At 37.6% G+C, this 11,663-nt stretch overlaps 1 protein-coding gene across 2 annotated transcripts; it reads left to right on the top strand.

The window, feature by feature from the left end:
* The first annotated feature begins 1,908 nt into the window (after positions 1-1,908).
* Positions 1,909-11,482, top strand: LOC149679182 (uncharacterized). 2 transcript variants are annotated; one of them, XM_089835713.1, is made up of 6 exons: positions 1,909-2,319; positions 2,382-2,502; positions 2,609-2,741; positions 2,821-2,889; positions 10,464-10,598; positions 10,696-11,482. In XM_089835713.1, exons 1-6 carry the CDS (start codon positions 2,307-2,309, stop codon positions 10,936-10,938), a joined length of 714 nt encoding a protein of 237 aa, XP_089691839.1. In that variant the 5' UTR covers positions 1,909-2,306; the 3' UTR covers positions 10,939-11,482. The 2 variants fall into 2 exon arrangements, with proteins under 2 accessions (XP_089691839.1, XP_089691838.1); XM_089835712.1 differs by having other exon boundaries at positions 10,464-10,619.
* Positions 11,483-11,663: the final 181 nt, after the last annotated feature.

Here is an 11,663-nt window from a genome sequence, read left to right as displayed (position 1 = left end):
GCCGGTGTAAAGGATATTAAACCCGCGATTTTATATCTGATCCAACAAAACAGCTTCATGACTTTGCATACATTTGCAAATTTATTGACGTAGTGGGTATCCTAAAACTAAGTAGTTTTAAAATTCATACACTCCGCCATAGAACCACGATGAACAATTTTTAAGGCAAATTACTCATTAAAGTTTTAGGAGAATTTCTTAAAGTTAAGTTGGAGTACTTAAAGGAAAATTGGAGGTAACATAACATTATACCTTAATATAATATATATATAATATAATATATTTTATATATTATATATTATATTATTACAATATGATAATTAGCATTTAATTAGTCTTAAAACAATGAAGGACTGCTGCGCTATCCGCCATTTGTTTAGTGGTGTCTGCTAAATCGAAGCACTCACCCCTACGGGATTGGTTGAATTCTCACACGCCGAGAGAGGGTAAGGGGTAAGAGGTTCGATTTAGCAGACGCCACTAAATCAATGGCGGATGGCGCAGTAGCCCTCGTTTTTAAGACTAATTAAATGCTAATCATTTTGTAGTAAGAAATCATTTATTTTTTATATATATTTTTTCCCTTTTATATTTAGAAAAAGGCCGTTCTTTTAAGGTATATGGGCAGTAGCCCCATCTTGGAACACTTTCTCGAACTCTTTGGAAAGTCAGATTTTTCAGTACCAAATAAGTTACTGAAGTGAACAAGCAGACCAACACATAAAGTTTGAACTATTGCCGATCTATTGCACCCATTTTCAGATTGCTAAGACGCATACTTTTCCTGCAAAATGGGTTTTAGAAAAGGTCGATTTCAGCCCTAACTTGGAACGGTCCGTCCTAAATTGGAACGCCCCCGTCCTAAATTGGAACACCCTATTTTAAATACAAAAAAATCTGAGTTTTTGTAACTAATAATAAGCAAATATAATTTGTTAGCGATGCTACGACCATCTAGCGACCAACGCTAACCCTTTTATACCTGTACATATATTTTAAAGGGCAGTGAGTGTCATCTGCTTAGAGCTCCAAAATTTGGCGCGCTCTCATGTTCATTACGGTTAAACATTGTAAATTAAATGCACTCTAACGGTATTTCGAATGAAATAATTACAAAGTTAGATCAAAGTAACCTAAACTGTTAAGTTTTTGTGGCGAAAAAGTTGTCGAATCTACATTTTACATCAAGTGAGTCATGATACGGTGTTTCAAAGTATAGTTAAACCAAATATCACTCGGCCAATGCTAAATCAACTAAAATTGGCATCACGTTTATGACTAAATCTCGATACTGGGCTAATAATTCCCGTATGTTTTCTGCATTTTAATCTACGCTTACGGGACCAACATTATTAGACAGGTAATGAATCAACGCATTTTCTAAGGTCTTTTTGTTGTCCTTTAAATAGTAAAACATTAGTTATGGATGTAAAAAGATAAAGTAAATTTCCGTGTTTCGGGGTGTTCCATTTTAGGCAAATGAGGACATATTTTCAATTCGAGTTTTCTCAATAATTTTTAGGCCTAACCTGGCGTTTAAAGTGTTTAATTTGAAGAGAAAGATCCGAAGTTTTCAATGGAATTGTTTTCGTAAGCCTATGTTTTTGCCATCGGCCGTGAAAGCTCATTTCCCGAGACCCATGGGAGAACTTTCCCTTCATTTTGGAACAAATAAATTATGCGAAATATGAGGTTGTCTAATTATGCTTGTATCTTCTCTGGATTTTATGATAGAGACTTAAGGCCGTGTTATATGGATAGAGGGATTTTCAATCTTCCAAATAAGCCCTTAAAATATTCATTTGAAGCTCACAAACTTAAGTTATGACCATTTTATGAAAAGTGTTCCAAATTAGGGGTGCTGACCCTATAATAGTTTTTTTATAAAAAATAAAAATCATCACATAGTAGAGAAATAAATCCTTCAATTTCTCTACTATGTGATGATTTTTATTTTTTATAAAAAAAACTATTATAGCTGAAGACTTTAAATTTTACAGGATAATATCAAACCTTTCAATACACGTCTCATTAAAAATTCAAGAGATTTGAACCAGTAGATGCACTAATATTGTCAAAAACGTTGATAAAACTGGTCCCCTTCCATAGACGCCCATGTTAAAACCAGACGGGTTTGAATTTTAGACCGAACCTATGTTATTCTCATTTTTAGGGTCGTGCAGCCAGCGTGATCAAGTGGGCTATGATAACACTAACTGAAATATTAGAAATTTTTTTGTACTTCAGGAAAATATCACAGGAAGGCTTAGGAAACTTTTGGAAATTCATTTATAAGTAAACTTACTATGGCGAATAAAGGTAAAAAAATTGAACTAAACCAATTACTGTCTGACAAATTAGAAATCCATTATGTTTTGCAGAACCTATCCATAGAATAAAGCTCAGTAATGCAGTTTTTCAAAGATGGACAACAGAGAAGAATCGGTGGGGTATAGGATCACAAAATGATAAATTTGTCACATTCCTACTTGACAAACTGCAGTAAGTTTTTGAGGCCTGTTCTTACGCTATTGCGACCCCCAACCCTCTTTTTCACAGTAATAATTATACTGTTAACTAATATATATATATGTTTATTGAAAACAAGTCAAGGGGAAATGTGTAATAAATGGACCCAAAGTGTGTTTGACACCACTGAGAAAAATATTCAAACTGACCCCATTTCCACATTTGAGACGATGACATCTCCTCGGTTTCCTCCTCAAAGACATTATATGAAGGTTGTAATTCATATTTGTTTTAAGAGACCCACCCATGCTGTAAATTTATATTTTACAATAAAACTGAAATTTATTTTAGGAAATGGAGTGTAACGACAACCACAACCACCAAAGCAAAGATGATCAAATCAAGGAACTGAAAGCCAAGGTAATTTACATGGTATTCCATGAAGATCGTTCTGTTTGGGCTGGGCGTTTATGTCGAGAATGTCCTCTATGTCTTAAAAAAAGTTTATTCTCGCACAAAAAAAACAGTTCTGAAAAATGGCGCTAAGTGGCAGCACTTGTCACTAGGTACACTTGAAGTAGTTCATAGCAGCACATGACCCACTAACATTTCTACTCCATTATACACTTTCCTTCATGTTAAAGCAAGTCTCGGCTGTGGTTTAGTTTAAACAAATTCCACTAGATGTTCCTATAATCGAGGGGTGGAATTGACTGACCCTCTAAGCTTATTAAAAGATAGTTTTAGCTCCGCCCTCACGGACGAGTTCTGATTGGCTCCTGCCTTTGGCAAGGTAAAATTTGTGTGTAGAATCATAGCTGTCCGCGCTCACCTCAATTTAGCGAGCCCGAGCGCGAATTGAGCGAGGCTCTTCGAAATAATTGATAGGTCACGAGCCCGAAAGTTTATGAAAAAGTTTTTTGAGCTTGAGCCCGGGCTCACAATACGTCACAAACAAAGTGAGCCTTGAGCTGAGCCCAGGTTCAACTGTAAAATAAACGAGAGCTTGCGCTGAGCTCTCTTACAAATGTTTTGGCTTTCCTGAGCTCGAGCGAGGCCAACTGAAAACTATGAGACCGCTCATTTTGAAAGGGCGCTCACTGTTTTGAGACTGCGCTCAGCTTGGCTCAGCGCCGTATTCGGTGCCAACAGAAACTAGCGTAACTCATTGGTAGATGAAGTTTTGAAATTTTTTTAATACAAATGTAGTGCAAGTCATTTAGATAGTAAATATGTATTGTAGTTTTTCATTTATCACGTAAAAATAGCTGCAAAATTATTTATTTCAACATCTACACTGTTTGGAAGAAATATTCTCCGGAAATATGAGACCAAGCTCGAGCTTGAGCTTACTAAATTGAATGAGCCCGAGCTCGAGGTGAGCCTTAAATTCTGTCGATTTTGAGCCCGAGCTGAGCATGCGAAAGATATTAGAAAGAGCTTGAGCTCGAGCTTAGCCCATCAAAATTATGCGAATGAACCTAAGCCCGAGGCGAGCTCATTTATAAAAACTAACTGAGCTTGAGCTCACATTGAGTTCTAAGGAAACATTGTTTCAATTTTGAGCTTGAGGTGAGCTCGTTGTCAATTTCTATAAAGTAACGTGAGCTGAGCTGAGCCCAAGCGATGGTGGACAGGTATGGTGTAGAAGATCAGCCATATTGTTAGGGTTTTGCATAAATAGGTGATACTATGAACATTTTACATGTAAAAGCGCCATATATTTGTTTAAAATTAACTAAGAAAATATCATGTGGCGCCATCAAACGGAATTTGAATCGGTATTGGTTTAACAGATACAATACTATCTTGAAATAAGGAGTATCACTGCCTATATTGATTAATCAAAACGCGTCTTGGATTTAACCAAGACCTAAAAAGTATCGATAAGAACAAGGTTAATCACTTGACTGAATGCGCAGATATTGAAACTTTTTTTTAATAAAACTTACATGTTTAAGAAAGGAATGTTCCATCACCCTATTCCATTGAATAAACTTTTTTTACTGGTAGTAAATTTTTTCCCTCTCAATAATTTGAAAAATTTACTTATCTCGGGTTTTCGAGCACAATTCCATTCCCCGAAAACATTTTATAACTACATTTATTATCACTTTTAAGAGAGTACGTGTATGACATTGTGTCGTTAATAAGTTGCTAACATATCCTCCCGTTCATGCCCTGTACGCTCCATAGTGAAACCTTTTGTTAATTTTAGTGCAAATTTCAACAATGGCAGCACATTCAATAGGGACGTTATGATTTTTACTCTTGGTTAAACTGAATTGTGTAATAGATCACTTCGACATATCTTAGAGGGAAAGACACGGGGGTAAAACTTTGCATTCCATCTCGCTCGATGGAAAGATCATAAATGGAGCAGAGACGGCGAGGGGTCAACCCCCTGTATGTCCCGATACTGAGGATTGACATCTCTTTTTTTTACGTAGAAAGGGCCTATAGCAGTTGTACGACAGACAATGGTAATAATAATAAAAATTAAGGCTTTATTTACTGGAACAATCACTAAGAAACATTCTATTTACACGGTTCTATGCCATGGCGTTTCTATGGTGCGCAAGCAGTAGGGGCGTGCATGATATTCGTAATTTTTTGATTTTCTTTGTTGTAACTATTAACTTAAGCGCGGTCGTAGCCTGAAAATTCTGACTTGGTTATTTTGCGAAATAGCCTGCGTTCACCGAGTCGCGTGATCTACGACGCTATGGCTCGACTCTGCTACTTAGTCTGTATATCTTCAGGAACAAGGATATTGTATTAACGGTTTTTAAAGGAATATGGGTTTTTAAACTTGTCGCTGCGAATCTTCCTATAGTAAATGTAGTATTTCTAGTATCCCCAGAGACTTCTGGTAGCATTTGGTAGAAAAGTTTTCAAGGCGAGGAATGCTCACAAAAACAATTACTATTTGCTGACGAATACCTTAAAAAGTAATTCACACAGAATTCTCGAGCAGCTTAACGCGTAATTGAGTGGGCTATTGCCTTGCTGACGAGGCCAGGCATGAGAATAGCACAAGGCGACAAGGCGTACTTCTATCAAGGGGGGTATACAACTATACATCCTCCTTCTTCGTATCTGGCGCAGCAGAGGCTAAAGCAGACTACCCTAAATGGTTTTGTCATTGTTACGTGTACTCGTGTAGGTATTTTCCACACGAAAACTCTTAAAAGTGATAATAAATGTAGTTATAAAATGTTTTCGGGGAATGGAATTGTGCTCGAAAACCCGAGATAAGTAAATTTTTCAAATTATTGAGAGGGAAAAAATTTACTACCAGTAAAAAAAGTTTATTCAATGGAATAGGGTGATGGAACATTACTTTCTTAAACATGTAAGTTTTATTAAAAAAAGTTTCAATATCTGCGCATTCAGTCAAGTGATTAACCTTGTTCTTATCGATACTTTTTAGGTCTTGGTTAAATCCAAGACGCGTTTTGATTAATATCTGTTACTTCAGTCTTAATATTAATTAAAATTGTTTAGAAACCTTAGGAGAGAAAACGTTTTAGCGCGTTGTACTTTCATTAGTTAAAGCTTTTGAACTGACCAAGCATCTATTACATAACTTCAATCCTTACTGCTTGAGCTGTAATCGCTAATCTAGCTTAATTAGCTGTAATCGTTAATCTAGCTCAATTACCTGTAATCGTTAATCTAGCTCAATTACCTGTAATCGTTAATCTAGCTCAATTACCTGTAATCGTTAATCTAGCTTAATTACCTGTAATCGTCAATCTAGCTTAATTACCTGTAATCGTTAATCTAGCTTAATTACCTGTAATCGTCAATCTAGCTTAATTACCTGTAATCGTTAATCTAGCTTAATTACCTGTAATCGTCAATCTAGCTTAATTACCTGTAATCGTCAATCTAGCTTAATTACCTGTAATCGTTAATCTAGCTTAATTACTTGTAATCGTCAATCTAGCTTAATTACCTGTAATCGTCAATCTAGCTTAATTACCTGTAATCGTCAATCTAGCTTAATTACCTGTAATCGTTAATCTAGCTTAATTACCTGTAATCGTTAATCTAGCTTAATTACCTGTAATCGTTAATCTAGCTTAATTACCTGTAATCGTTAATCTAGCTTAATTACCTGTAATCGTTAATCTAGCTTAATTACCTGTAATCGTTAATCTAGCTTAATTACCTGTAATCGTTAATCTAGCTTAATTACCTGTAATCGTTAATATAGTTTAGTTACGAAAAATCATTCAGTTTTTGCAACGAAAGAGAATAAAATCAGATAAAAGTCCTTGGTAAAACAGCGTAAGTGCAAGAGTGGCTTTCTTCTCGGCTTTATCCCCGGTAAAACGACGTTAGTCCAACAGTACATATAGGCTGCAACAACGTAAGTCAAAGCATGATTAAAAAACATGAAATTTAGCACTTAAACTTACTTTTTCTCAAAAAGCTTAAAAATGGTCCTAGAGAAAGGTTTATATTTTGATATTAAACCGTTCCCAAATGTAACAAACGAATATTTCATTTCAAAAGGGTGGCCACAAAATTTGAGAAAAACTCCATGTTATTTCTATGAGAAAATTTAACTTTTTCACCAAAAACACTGACTAATTTTATGCAAATGAAAACCACCCTTAGCAACTTTATTTTTTATAAAATAAACTAATGGGTGGATCTTTTTGAAATTTTAACCACATATTGAGGGCCCGAATTTAGTTTTTCGAAACAATTAATACAATACAAAAAGACTACATCCAAACAAAAACCCTCCTTATACATTAAGAGCAGTATGAAGTCTTATCTAAGAGAGCTACCGCTCTCCTAGAATATAACCAGAGTTACGAGCTTCCAAAACTTAGTGTAATGTTAATCCTATGGAGGAGGCAAAGTACCTACAAGTACCTACAAGTAACCACAAGTACCTACAAGTACCCACAAGTACCTACAAGTACCCACAAGTACCTATAAGCACCCACAAGTACCAACAAGCACCCACAAGTACCTACAAGTAACCACAAGTACCTACAAGTAACCACAAGTACCTACAAGTACCCACAAGCACCCACAACTACCTACAAGCACCCAGAAGTACCCACAAATACCTACAAGCACCCACAAGTACCTACAAGCACCCACAAGTACCTACAAGCACCCACAAGCACCCACAACTACCTACAAGCACCTACAAGTACCCACAAGCACCCACAACTACCTACAAGCACCCAGAAGTACCCAGAAGTACCTACAAGCACCCACAAGTACCTACAAGTACCTACAAGCACCCACAAGTACCCACAAGTACCTACTAGCACCCAAAAGTACCTACAAGCACCCAAAAGTACCTACAAGCACCCAAAAGTACCTACTAGCACCCAAAAGTACCTACAAGTAACCACAAGCACCCACAAGTACCTACAAGTACCCACAATTAACCACAAGTATATACAAGTACCCACAAGTACCCACAATTAACCACAAGTATATACAAGTACCCACAATTAACCACAAGTATATACAAGCACCCACAAGAACCCACAAGTACCTACAAGTACCCACAAACACCCACAAGTACCTACAAGCACCCACAAGTACCTACAAGCACCCACAAGTACCTACAAGCACCCACAAGTACCTTCAAGCACCCACAAGTACCTACAAGTAACCACAAGTACCTACAAGCACCCACAAGTACCTACAAGCACCCACAAGCACCCACAACTACCTACAAGCACCTACAAGTACCCACAAGCACCCACAACTACCTACAAGCACCCAGAAGTACCCAGAAGTACCTACAAGCACCCACAAGTACCTACAAGTACCTACAAGCACCCACAAGTACCCACAAGTACCTACTAGCACGCAAAAGTACCTACAAGCACCCAGAAGTACCTACAAGCACCCACAAGTACCTACAAGTACCTACAAGCACCCACAAGTACCCACAAGTACCTACAAGCACCTACAAGTACCCACAAGCACCCACAACTACCTACAAGCACCCAGAAGTACCCAGAAGTACCTACAAGCACCCACAAGTACCTACAAGTACCTACAAGCACCCACAAGTACCCACAAGTACCTACTAGCACCCAAAAGTACCTACAAGCACCCAAAAGTACCTACAAGCACCCAAAAGTACCTACTAGCACCCAAAAGTACCTACAAGTAACCACAAGCACCCACAAGTACCTACAAGTACCCACAATTAACCACAAGTATATACAAGTACCCACAAGTACCCACAATTAACCACAAGTATATACAAGTACCCACAATTAACCACAAGTATATACAAGCACCCACAAGAACCCACAAGTACCTACAAGTACCCACAAACACCCACAAGTACCTACAAGCACCCACAAGTACCTACTAGCACCCACAAGTACCTACAAGCACCCACAAGTACCTTCAAGCACCCACAAGTACCTACAAGTAACCACAAGTACCTACAAGCACCCACAAGTACCTACAAGCACCCACAAGCACCCACAACTACCTACAAGCACCTACAAGTACCCACAAGCACCCACAACTACCTACAAGCACCCAGAAGTACCCAGAAGTACCTACAAGCACCCACAAGTACCTACAAGTACCTACAAGCACCCACAAGTACCCACAAGTACCTACTAGCACCCAAAAGTACCTACAAGCACCCAGAAGTACCTACAAGCACCCACAAGTACCTACAAGTACCTACAAGCACCCACAAGTACCCACAAGTACCTACTAGCACCCAAAAGTACCTACAAGCACCCAAAAGTACCTACAAGCACCCAAAAGTACCTACTAGCACCCAAAAGTACCTACAAGTAACCACAAGCACCCACAAGTACCTACAAGTACCCACAATTAACCACAAGTATATACAAGTACCCACAAGTACCCACAATTAACCACAAGTATATACAAGTACCCACAATTAACCACAAGTATATACAAGCACCCACAAGAACCCACAAGTACCTACAAGTACCCACAAACACCCACAAGTACCTACAAGCACCCACAAGTACCTACAAACACCCACAAGTACCTACAAGCACCCACAAGTACCTACAAGCACCCACAAGTACCTTCAAGCACCCACAAGTACCTACAAGCACCCACAAGTACCTACAAGCACCCACTAGTACCCACAAGTACCTACAAGCACTCACAAGCACCCACAAGCACCTACAAGTACCCAAAAGTATCCACAAGCACCCACAAGCACCTACAAGAACCCACAAGCACCTACAAGTATCCACTAGCACCCACAAGCACCTAACAGCACCCGGGCAAAGCACCTACAAGAGCTCAAACGCCATGTTTTTCTTGCTTAATTACCAGTCGTAGGTAATCTTGTTAACTTAATATATATGTGTGGGGTACTTTTCCAACTTAACTTGTTAGCTAACACAAGCTTAGGTTCTCTTGTTTTTTTTACCACTACGAAAATTGGACCAAATAGGCTTAACCGTGCTAACATCATAAACTGACTATTATCCATCCTAAAATATCGCAGATTGGAATGGTTTTGAAAATATGAAATTAAACATACTTAAACTTAAATCTAATTAATGAAAATTGGAAAGCGGAAAATATAAATACCAGGCTTTCGTTTAAAACCGTTTTCAAGTCAAACAAACGAATAGTTATTGCATTACGGCTACCACAAAATGGTCATCTGTAAAATATTTTCCCATGTTATTTCTATGGGAAAATTTCGAGGTTTTCGTCAAAATGTCTGATTATTTTTATGGAAATGAAAACCACCCTTAGCAACTTTATTTTTTATAAAATAAACTATTAAATGTATCTCTTTGAAATTTCACCCACATATTCAGGGTCCGAATTGTAGTTCTGTGGAATTTTTTCAAAACAGTTAATACGATACAAAAAAAGTTATAACCAATCAAAAAACCATCCTTATACATTAAAGTCAGTATGAAGTCTTATCTAAGAGAGCTATCGCTCTCCTAGAATATGTACAGGTTTTAATTTTTTTTGCGTAGTGTGATGTTTTAATTCTGAACATGAGGAAAGAGAAAATGAAAATTACACTAACGCTAAATCATCAACGAGAGGAAACAGAAAGACTAAGTGCGGAAAGTGAAAGGCTCAATACAGTCATTGAAGAATTGAAAAAGGTACTTGAAGAAGATCTCTTGGTATGTTCATGTCGATGAGAAGCGAAAATCTGGTTGAAGTATCAGTCTAATCATTGTTAATTTACAATATGCTTAGGAGAAAAATGACACTAATCAAAATAAAAGCAACGAATGCGTGAAAGATGAACCAGTTGAAAATGATTATCAAAATACTAACGATGAATGCGTGAAAGCTGAACCAATTGAGTATGGTTCGGAAATGTATAGCCAAGAAATGCAATTTGGCCAAAAACGATTCAAATGTGATCAGTGTGACTTTGGATGCAAGAGCGAGGATTATTTCATTAGACACAAACGATTCAAATGTGATCATTGTTAGTTTAGGTGCAAGAACATGAGTGATTTGATCATACATCAAAACATTCACCGTGGTAAAAACCATTCAAATGTGATCAATGTGACTATGGATGCTCGAAAAAGACTACTTTGATCATACATCAAGGAATTCATAGAAGTGAAAAACCGTTAAAATGTGATCACTGTAAGTTTAGATGTAAGAAAAAACTTGAATTGATCAAACATCAACGCGTTCACAGTGGCGAAAAACCATTCAAATGTGATCAGTGAGTGTGATTATGGATGCGCGGTCAATAGTAATTTGATCAGACATAAACGCATTCACAGTTGTGAAAAACTATTTAAATGCGATCAATGTGACTATACCGGCAACTATAAGCATAATTTGATCAATCATCAATGCAATCACTTCGTGAAAAACACTTCAAATGTGAACAGCATAACTCTACTAAGGTGCTGAAGATTAGTTTGATCACATATCGATGTAGAAAACTTGCGAAGCAGAATGGATGTATCAGTCAAATCTCACTTATGGGGACCTGAAATACAGTGTGGAAGAGATCAGAGCAACACCTACCTTTGTGGAAAACCCCCAAAACCCCTGACGGACTACTTCACTGCAGTAGATTTTCGAGCTCGTATACAGGGTGTGACATGTGCCATTGTATGCAAATGAGAACGTGCAACAAGTATCATAGTGAATATCGTTTAATGATACGCACGTTGAAACGTTAAAGACCTACGATT

This window comes from Phalangium opilio, unplaced genomic scaffold (genome assembly GCF_054372755.1).
Source record: "Phalangium opilio isolate 3A_F unplaced genomic scaffold, DU_Popi_V2 ptg000041l_1, whole genome shotgun sequence".
Taxonomy (NCBI): Eukaryota; Metazoa; Arthropoda; class Arachnida; order Opiliones; family Phalangiidae; genus Phalangium; species Phalangium opilio.
Note: the sequence above shows the minus strand (reverse complement) of the source record. Positions and strands in the feature narration are given on the sequence as shown.

Excerpts from the sequence above, each read along its gene's own strand:
- LOC149679182 (XM_089835712.1), top strand. Across the intron at positions 2,742-2,820 it reads CTCAAAGACATTATATGAAG|GAAATGGAGTGTAACGACAA; the intron begins GTTGTAATTCAT and ends AATTTATTTTAG. Across the intron at positions 10,620-10,695 it reads TACTTGAAGAAGATCTCTTG|GAGAAAAATGACACTAATCA; the intron begins GTATGTTCATGT and ends CAATATGCTTAG.